Source organism: Triticum dicoccoides, chromosome 7A, assembly GCF_002162155.2.
Source record: "Triticum dicoccoides isolate Atlit2015 ecotype Zavitan chromosome 7A, WEW_v2.0, whole genome shotgun sequence".
Lineage (NCBI taxonomy): Eukaryota > Viridiplantae > Streptophyta > Magnoliopsida > Poales > Poaceae > Triticum > Triticum dicoccoides.
Window position 1 is genome coordinate 98107137 of NC_041392.1, and position 10856 is coordinate 98117992.

Genomic DNA, 10856 nt, shown 5'->3' on the forward strand with positions numbered 1-10856 from the left:
AGGAGGGGAAGTGACACGGCCATTGATTGGGACCAAGGAAGTGTAGCTTGTTCGTCGGATCGGTCCATGTAGACGTTTGTGCATTTTGTATATGGCGTTTTTTTGTATGTGCATCAGGGTAAAGATTGGATTATTCAATGGACATTTGGTGCGATGATGTGACGATTCTTTGTAGTGCAATGGATGGAAGAACTGTGTTGTTCTTGTGCCTCGCGTTCTCTGTGAACCGACTGACTTTTCTTGTTCTCGATGAAATCGCGAAAGAATATGTTGATGCATTTTAATTTGTAGATTTTTGCTGGCAGCCACTTATCTGATTTTCAGTTCGCCGCAGTTGATTTCTCTTAATAGATTGTTTTTCCTTCTGTAAGATTGGATTGCTTTTGTTATTGTGAGTAGTTACTAGTACTCTGGACCGCCTTAGTTTTTGCGAACAATTTATTTCACAACAATGCTAGTGCCTTTTGTGTCTTTGGCTCTTTGCAACTCACAACTGTATTTTCATATAATGCTTAATAAAAGATAGTTTGATACATTATAGTGAAAAATACATGATCATTGCCCAATAGAAAGCTCCACTTAACAAAGACTTTACAACTAAAACATGACAAAACAATAACATAATAATAATAGTAAAAAAAAGAGCAAGTCCTACGAAAAGCCTTAATTTACATATCCTTAATTGAATTGATCTATATCTATTTGCGCGTGACGACTGACACATAAGTAAGCTCAACGGATCCCATGAACAATCTGCCACCTTTCCTCTCCACCACCTCGGTCGGCCTCACGCTCTTGGATCCTCTCATCTCCTCGATTATTTTTCCGTCAACATCGATCCTCAGGGCAAGCAGGTGGCTATCGACGCCAAAGGGGAGCTCATCCTTCTCATGGTGTAGCGCCACCCAGTATCCTCCTTTCTTATCAGGCCTCACATTGTCTGGATATCCCGGGAGGTCGGCAAATAGCTCCATCGTGCCCGCCTTGGAGCCCTTGATCCAGTATCGTAGCAGCTTACACGGCCTAGTCGATGAGATGATTAAATGTGTTCGATCAGCACTGATGGCGAGGCCGTTGGGGTAAGTGATGTCAGCTTGGAGCACAACGGCCTTTCCCTGTCCGTGGGTCATACCTCAGTAGCCGACCCGTCTGAGTCTCCGGTTCTTGTGACCATCTCATGTTGTGACCTATTGTAGTTCCTGGAGCTGTCCGTGAAGTAGACCTCGCCGGTTACCTGGTCAATGTCCACCCCGTTGGTGAAGCGGAGAGACACGCCATCAACCTCCGTGACAAGCACAGTCGCCTCCCCGCCGCCCGGCGTAACCCGCATGAGTCCCTTGTAGGCGTCGGCCACGTAGAGGTACCCGGACTTGAGGTGGAACCGCAGACCGAGCGGCCGGCCGCAGTGGCCCTCGGTGGCAGTGTCCGGGCGAAGGAGAGACGCCGTGCACGCCTCGCTGCTGTAGTCGGGGTTATAGGTGTACGTCGACCAGCCGAGCTTGTGGCCGTTCCACTTCAGGACGCGGCCGTCTGACACGCCGCTGTACGGGCCGTTCCCTTTGGCGTCGAAGGTGACGCTCTCAGGGCCGCGCAGCAGTCCGTGTCGCAGCGGCAGGTGGCGCGTCCGCGTGGCATCGATGCTGGGGACCGTGGCGGCGGCGGTGATAGGCAAGAAGAGCACGAGCAGCACGGCTAGCGTGATCGTCGCCGCGGCGAGATCCCTCCTGCCGCTCGCCATGTCGACTTGCCCTCGTTGGCGATGGTGTTCGACGACCCCGTGTTCCGCTGGACTGTTTCTGATGGATTGGTGTTCGTGTTGCCTCGATGGATTGATTGATGCCCTGGTCCGTTTGGTGCCTCTCTTCTTATAGCGTAGCGATGGAGTGTCCGAGTGCCTGCATTAGTCGGCCTGCCTTCTCCGTGTCAACAACTGACGGCTTGAGCCCGAGTCCATATTCTTGTCGTCCAGCAATTCCGATTTCTTTTTTGACCAATTTGAATTGTATTCCCTTTTTCTTATATACTCCCTCCGAAGTACGTATTGAAATACATATAGTCCGTATAATTTGTTTTAGAGATTTCAGTATGGAATATAAGTCATTTTCGGTTACTCATGTTATAGTTGGGATGCTAATGTCCTGGCTCATCAGTGACAAGTTTTCAAGTGGACAAGCATGTCTCTCCCTCACAAAAAAGAAGAAGAAGAAAACCATGTCTCCGCAGGAGATTGGATAGGGCCCACCAGAGAAGTCGTACGACCAATCAAATTGATAAACACTAGGACTAGAAAAAAATGTCAAGATATAGAAGGCAAGTTTTGCAAATCAAGGAGAAAGTTCTGTTCGGTCAATTTATTAGGCATGTTTGAGTCAGCTAGCTATACTAGTATCAAACACAATATTGGCGAATGCAAGGGCACCCTTTCACTATGTCCACGTTGGCAGAGGTGCATTGTGTGGTGCAGCGAATGGCGAGAGAGGTGCATTGTGTGTGTAATGAACATGTGTCTTTGTGTGTGTGTGTGTGTGTGTCTTTGTGTGTGTGTGTGTGAGAGAGAGAGAGAGAGCACGTGTTTTGTCCTTCCCAATTGGCCAGCCCCTTGTCTTCTCCTCACACACGCAACCTCGTCTCTTTCCGCACCCAGCACAGCCGATCTCAGCGTTGGCAGATCTGGTGAGCGTCAGGAGGAGAAGAACGAGTCTGCGAGGCGACGACCGTGGGGGGATCGACAGATCCGCCGCGTGCCAGTCCGGAGGACGGGAACACGGTGACGGGGGCTGGTTCAGCGTGCACCTCCGCCACCAAGCCTTGCATCGCCGGCCACCATCCCCTCCTCTCACACGCCGCCACTGTCAAGATAAATCGGTGCGCCCCTCCTCACCGTCAAGCCGCAGGTCAGGTTTTTCCGCAGAAACCCCCTTCGTGCGCTCCCTCTTTCTAGCCCGCGCCGCCTCTCCGACTCCTTCCTCCTTCCTCGCCGCCTCTCCCTCTCTTCGCCAGCAGCTCTGGCTTCTCACCATAGCCGCTGCCCCCTCCCCCCTCCCGTGTCGATCTTGGCCATACCCATCGCCGGGAAGAGCGAGGGTTGTCGCTCCTGCAACTGCTCAACCCGGAGAAGCTTGCCGTCGTAATCGACATACCGTCTTCCTCGTATCTTCCAGGCTATTCTTGTATAGCCGGAAATTGCTCTGGCCCAACGATCCCCTCCCCATGCTATCTTTTGAAATCTTATTGGCTGATGATGTTCGTATTAAGAGAGGAGACACACCATATGTGCTCAATCAATCAAAAGAAATATTCATCCTTTCCATAAATCAGTTTCAGATGCGTAGGTGGTGTTTAGGCCAAGGTTTTCATGTGATCCATTCACTCTGCTTTAACTTGAAGAACTATTTTTTGTATCAGGAGACGCGTGCTGATCCTTTAGTGAAGAACTGTGCTTTGGAATGCCAAGATATGGAAATGTCTGAAGAGTCAGGTTCAGATAAAGCTACCCAAGCCTGCTTATTTTTCATATATGGTAACTGGTGTTCCCAAGTTTTTACTCTATGTGTTCCAAAATTTTCTTTGAAGGTGCCACGAGTAAGTACAACGATGATGGCCAGATAGATGATTTTCTGCAATCAATTCAGAAAATACGGGATGAAATTGTATGTTATATGTCTTTTCTCTTATTTCAGAAAAATTATGCTTGTTTCCTATAACTTTCTTCTAGTTGAGAATCTGATGTGAACTCTCCTATTCTCTCTTCATTTCAGCTTCGCAAGGAAATCATACTTCAAGAACGAAGTGCTCAGTGTGATATGGACATCCAGACACTCTTGAGTGGTATTCTACCCATGTCACATTTTAAACATGGTTACATTTACAATCACGTTGTAGAACTGCTACAGTTTTGCCGTCAACACTGTCGACAAGTATTTCTGGGAGCCATATGTTTTCAAAAGTTCTGCGCTAAACTATGGTGTATCACACTTTTCATTGCGGACAAGTCGTCCACCGCACTTTGTGATGTACAAATCATCCGTCGAAACTGTGGCCAATTTTGGCAAGATGTATTATTTTTGGATTTTTTAAAATGTTTTGGCAAGAAGTTGCTTCTATATTAGTTCTGTATTTCTTGTACTTATCATGTTTTAAAAATTATGCAGAAGGAAAGATGACACCCAAAGCTGTATCAATAATAAGAAAATACAAGGAAACTTGCTCAGATATGACAGAAGTTACCAATTCATCTTGCTCTGGAGATGGGGGCCAATCTATCACTAAGAGGAAGAAATTGAAGGTGGCACTCCTCCGACAATGCAAGGTAAGAAACCTCGAGGTGAACCTATGTATTGCAATTTTAAATGCCACTAGTACCATTGACACTTGACAATGCAGGAGCTTGATGAGATCTGTCGTGGGGCCCATTGGATACTCCCAAGATACACAGTATTACCTTCAGTATCAGATGGTATGTACAAATGTTTACTTTTATCTCTTAGCTATTCTAGATAGGCAAGTATTAGGTCCTTGGACCATGGAGGCATAACAATTAGGAATATCATATGAATGGGTCCTGTGCCACGTACTTCATGCTTCTCATTTATCGAATTTAATCCCTATAGGTACTGGGTCGTTTTGTGCATTGAGATGATAATATACATAGTGTGCTACGCTAACCATGCTTGGACAAAAAGAGTTTTCAAGGTGTCAGATCAATAGTCAGGGCTTGCTACTCTCTTGATGTCAAAGTAGCAATCCAAATAAGCCGCTTGTTTATTTATCACATGTTATGCTCCGTTGAAGTGTTAGGTTTGTTTTACATTCGGTAACTGGTTATCTTAGATCAGACTGATTAGATCCCCAGTTAGCAATAACCAAAATGTATGTTTGATTGACTATCATATGTGTGTGTTGACTTTTGAGCACTTCTTCAATGGTCCTTTTCCTATCTTTTTAGGAATGTATCACGCCAGTGTACGTTTGAGATGCCCTGATTTTGAGATGAGCCTCACTGGTGGTCTTCGTCCTACCCCACATGAGGCGAAGTGCTCGGCAGCTGCCAATATGATACTGGAGCTTCACAAGAAGGCGGAAGAGCAAGAACAGGAGGGTACCTGATGCAAAATCACCTTGTTAAACTCCTGAATCTAGAAAATTGCGGGTGGATGGAACCAGTACTTGTCATTACAACTTTGAATGCGACTTCTTGAGAAACCTAATTGTGTTGGTACCTTGTTGTTAGCTATTTTACCTTCCGGAGGTTGACTCCTTGTGTTGTTGTTGGTATTATGGTTATTTATTAAGGTCGTGATAAACTTTAGGCTGCTATTTAAGAACTCTATGATGCTTCAGTTGCGCTGGCTATTTTATTATGGGACCCACACCGACGTGTACCGCGGGGCCATCGAGGCCCGTGCGTGCTCGACATTGGCAACGGCTTTATGGCAAGCGGTGGCGTGTTCGACGAGGCCGCCACGGCCATCCGCGACGTCTCCTGTGCGTGGAGGTGATCGGTGAGCCGGGGTGGTACTCCGCGGAGATGGCCTTCGCACTCGCGGCACACGGGCGGCGAGGTGCAGGAGTACTGGATCGACGACGGACTCTACGGCTCCCTCAACTGCGTCCTCATGGACGACTATGTGCCCTGCCCGAGGCAACTCGCCACCCCACACGCTGGCGAGGAGACGTACACATCGACTGTGTTCAGACCGACGTGTGACTCACTCGGCATGGTGGTGACGTGGTACCGGCTGCCGGAGATTCGCGTGGGGACTGGCTCGTGTTCGGTGACATGGGCGCCTACTCCATCGGCTCCGGCTCCCATTTTCAATGGCTTCTCCATGCATTACGAAATTACAACATTCTCAGAAGCAGGAGTAGTAGTGTGTATGTGTGTGTGTGTCTATATATATATATATATATATATATATATATATATATATATATATATATATATATATATATATATATATATATATATATAAGAGTTGCTTGTAGTTAAGGGCTCACATTCGTTTGTCAGCCGATGGATTACAAAAAATATATAATTGTGGATAAAGGAGGAAATGACATGATCTGAATAAAACAAACTAAGACCTAAAGACACTGATCAAGCTTAGCATCATACACAAATCCATATAGCTTTGATTTATTAAGGTGAAAACATCACAATCTGAAGAAAAAAACAATTAATTATTCACAAACCCAACTAAGAGACAACAATTACAGTATATTTCTCTTCCTATCACATTTTTTAGACGCAAGCCCATGAAAAGTTATTTAGTACTACTTAGCTTGAGGACAGAGGGAGTATAAAAGGAAATAGTCAACATGTATATTATTAACCAGCGCCAAGCTCATTGTGAATAATACACCGATTCAACCTCTCATGGCGTGGCAAATTGGCAAGTGCACATAATATGAAACTTAAAGAACATGTATATATATTTGTACAAAACAAATCGATATTTTTCAAAGCTTTTATATTTAGTCAACCAATTTGTTTATAATATCGATTTTTTCTATATTTAGTCTTGATGAAGCAACTAATTAATTCTCTAAATTCAACGGAAAAGAGACTAGCTTTCTTTCTTGGTGGAGGATGATGCATGTTTCATCAAAGCTCTAACGCTAATTCCTCAACAAAGAAAACATAAGATAATCAAAATTGCATCCTTACTGCGATGAGCCATGATATGTCTTCAACGTATCTATAATTTTTTATTGTTTCATGCTGTTTTATTATCAATATTGGATGTTTTATAATCATTTTATATCATTTTTTGGTACTAACCTATTGACATAGTGCCAAGTGCCAGTTGCTGTTTTTCCATGTTTTTTACATCGCAGAAAATCTATATCAAACGAAGTCCAAATGGCAAGAAATTTCACGATGATTTTTTATGGGCCAGAAGGAAGCAGATGGGCCCTGGTTGCACCTGGGGGGAGTCCCGAGGAGGGGACAACCCACCAGAGCGCGCCAGGAGGCCTTGGCGCACCCTGGTGGGTTGTGCCCACCTCGGGTACCCCCTGGACTGCCTCTTTGCTCTATAAATGCCCCCAAAATCCCAGAACCCTAGGGGAGTCGATGAAATATTCATCTAGTGCCGCAGAGTCCAGAACCACCAGATCCAATCTAGACACCATCACGGAGGGGTTCACCACTTGCATTGGTGCCTCTTCGATGATGCGTGAATAGTTCTTTGTAGACCTTTGGGTCCGTAGTTAGTAGCTAGATGGCTTCATCTCTCTCTCTCTCTCTCTCTCTCTCTCTCTCTCTCTCTCTCTTGATTCTCAATACAATGGTCTTTTGGAGATCCATATGATGTAACTCTTTTGCGGTGTGTTTGTTGGGATTGATGAACTTCGAGTTTATGATCAGATCTATCTTTTTATATCCATGAAAGTATTTGAGTTTCTTTGATCTCTTTTATGCATGATCTCTTATAGTCTCGTATTTCTTCTCTAATATTTGGGTTTTGTCTGGCCAACTTGATCTATTTATCTTGCAATGGGAAGAGGTTCCCGGTAGTGGGTTCGATCTTACGGTGCTCGATCCTAGTGACAGAAAAGGAAACGACACGTATATATAGTTGATACTAAGGATAAAAAAGATGAGATATATATCTATCGCCATATAGATAAACGGATCTTGTCTACATCATGTCATCGTTCTTATTGCATTACTCCGTTTTTCCATGAACTTAATATACTAGATGCATGCTGGATAGCGGTTGATGTGTGGAGTAATAATAGTAGATGCAGACAGGAGTCGGTCTACTAATCTTGGATGTGATGCCTATGTAATGATTGTTGGAAATATGCCCTAGAGGCAATAATAAAAGCATTATTATTATATTTCCTTGTTCATGATAATTGTCTTTATTCATGCTGTAATTGTGTTATCCGGAAATCGTAATACATGTGTGAATAACAGACACCGACATGTCCCTAGTGAGCCTCTAGTTGACTAGCTCGTTGATCAACAGATAGCCATGGTTTCCTGACTATGGACACTGGATGTCATTGATAATGAGATCACATCATTAGGAGAATGATGTGATGGACAAGACCCAATCCTAAACATAGCACAAGATCGTATAGTTCCTTTGCTAGAGTTTTCCAATGTCAAGTATCTTTTCCTTAGACCATAAGATCGTGTGACTCCCGGATACCGTAGGAGTGCTTTGGGTATGCCAAACGTCACAACGTAACTGGGTGACTATAAAGGTAGACTACGGGTATCTCCGAAAGTGTCTGTTGGGTTACATGGATCAAGACTGGGATTTGTCACTCCGTATGACGGAGAGGTATCACTGGGCCCACTCGGTAATGCATCATCATAATGAGCTCAGAGTGACCAAGTGTCTGGTCACGGGATCATGCATTACGGTACGAGTAAAGTGACTTGCCGGTAACGAGATTGAACGAGGTATTGGGATACCGACGATCGAATCTCGGGCAAGTAACATATCGATTGACAAAGGGAATAGCGTACGGGGTTGATAGAATCCTCGACATCGTGGTTCATCCGATGAGATCATCGTGGAGCATGTGGGAGCCAACATGGGTATCCAGATCCCGCTGTTGGTTATTGACCGGAGAGTCGTCTCGGTCATGTCTGCTTGTCTCCCGAACCCGTAGGGTCTACACACTTAAGGTTCAGTTACGCTAGGGTTGTAGGGATATGTATATGCAGTAACCCGAATGTTGTTCGGAGTCCCGGATGAGATCCCGGACGTCACGAGGAGTTCCGGAATGGTCCGTAGGTGAAGATTTATATATGGGAAGTCCTGTTTCGGGCATCGGGACAAGTTTCGGGGTTATCGGTATTGTACCGGGACCACCGGAAGGGTCCCGGGGGTCCACCGGGTGGGTCCACCTGTCCCGGGGGGCCAAATGGGCTGTAAGGGGGTGCGCCTTGGCCTAATGGGCCAAGGGCACCAGCCCCACATAGGCCCATGCGCCTAGGGTTTAGAGGGGGAAGAGTCCTAGGAGGGGAAGGCACCTCCTAGGTGCCTTGGGGGGGAGGGAAACCCCCCCTTGGCCGCCGCACCCCCTAGGAGATTGGATCTCCTAGGGCCGGCCACCCCCCTTGGCCCTCCTATATATAGTGGGGGAGAGGAGGGACTTCATACCGGAACGCCTTGGCCTTTGGTTGCCTCCTTCTCCCTCCCCAACACCTCCTCCACCTCCATAGTGCTTAGCGAAGCTCTGCCGGAGTACTGCAGCTCCATCAACACCACGCCGTCGTGCTGCTGCTGGTGCCATCTCCCTCAACCTCTCCTCCCTCCCTTGCTGGATCAAGAAGGAGGAGACGTGGCTGTTCCGTACGTGTGTTGAACGCGGAGGTGCCGTCCGTTCGGCGCTGGTCATCGGTGATTTGGATCATGTCGAGTACGACTACATCATCACCGTTCTTTTGAACGCTTCCGTGCGCGATCTACAAAGGTATGTAGATGCATCTAATCACTCGTTGCTAGATGAACTCCTAGATGATCTTGGTGAAATGAGTAGGAAAATTTTTGTTTTCTGCAACGTTCCCCAACAGTGGCATCATGAGCTAGGTCTATGCGTAGTTCTTCTTGCGCGAGTAGAACACAATTTGTTGTGGGCGTAGATTTGTCAACTTTCTTGCCGTTACTAGTCCTTTCTTGCTTCAGCGGTATTGTGGGATGAAGCGGCCCGGACCAACCTTACACGTACGCTTACGTGAGACCGGTTCCACCGACTAACATGCACTAGTTGCATAAGGTGGCTGGCGGGTGTCTGTCTCTCCTACTTTAGTTGGAGCGGAATCGATGAACAGGGTCCTTATGAAGGGTAAATAGAAGTTGACAAATCACGTTGTGGCTTTAACGTAGGTAAGAAAACGTTCTTGCTAGAACCCTATTTCAGCCACGTAAAACTTGCAACAACAATTAGAGGACGTCTAACTTGTTTTTGCAGCAAGTGGTTTGTGATATGATATGGCCAAAGTTGTGATGAATGATGAATGATCTATATGTGATGTATGAGATGTTCATGCTATTGTAATAGGATTCACGACTTGCATGTCGATGAGTATGACAACCGGCAGGAGCCATAGGAGTTGTCTTTATTCTTTTAATGACCTGCGTGTCATCGAGAAACGCCATGTAAATTACTTTACTTTATTGCTAAACGCGTTAGCCATAGTAGTAGAAGTAATAGTTGGCGAGCAACTTCATGGAGACACGATGATGGAGATCATGGTGTCAAGCCGGTGACAAGATGATCATGGAGCCCCAAGATGGAGATCAAAGGAGCTGTGTGATATTGGCCATATCATGTCACGTTTATTATTTGATTGCATGTGATGTTTATCATATTTTGCATCTTGTTTACTTAGAACGACGGTAGTAAATAAGATGATCCCTCACAATAATTTCAAGAAGTGTTCCCCCTAACTGTGCACCGTTGCGACAGTTCGCTGTTTCAAAACACCACGTGATGATCGGGTGTTTTATTCAGACGTTCACATACAACGGGTGTAAGACAGATTTACACATGCAAACACTTAGGTTGACTTGACGAGCCTAGCATGTACAGACATGGCCTCGGAACACAGAAGACCGAAAGGTCGAGCATGAGTCGTATAGAAGATACGATCAACATGAAGATGTTCACCGATGTTGACTAGTCCGTCTCACGTGATGATCGGACACGGTCTAGTTTAACTCGGATCATGTAATACTTAGATGACTAGAGGGATGTCTAATCTAAGTGGGAGTTCACTAATAATTTGATTAGTTGAACTTAATTATCATGAACTTAGTCTAAAATCTTTGCAATATGTCTTGTAGATCAAATGGCCAACGTAGTCCTCAACTTCAACGCGTTCCTAGAGA

At 45.6% G+C, this 10856-nt stretch overlaps 1 protein-coding gene and 1 pseudogene across 1 annotated transcript; one reads left to right on the forward strand and one right to left on the reverse strand.

Annotated features, from left to right (window-relative positions):
• Positions 1 to 698: 698 nt before the first annotated feature.
• Positions 699 to 1738, reverse strand: LOC119330144 (annotated as a pseudogene).
• An 896-nt stretch (positions 1739 to 2634) lies between these two features.
• On the forward strand, positions 2635 to 5327 carry LOC119332006. Its single transcript, XM_037605186.1, has 7 exons — positions 2635 to 2865; positions 3406 to 3478; positions 3574 to 3650; positions 3759 to 3828; positions 4152 to 4309; positions 4384 to 4456; positions 4946 to 5327. The coding sequence occupies exons 2-7, from the start codon at positions 3457 to 3459 to the stop codon at positions 5104 to 5106; spliced, it is 561 nt and encodes a 186-aa protein (XP_037461083.1). The 5' UTR covers positions 2635 to 2865; positions 3406 to 3456; the 3' UTR covers positions 5107 to 5327.
• The last annotated feature ends 5529 nt before the right edge of the window (positions 5328 to 10856 follow it).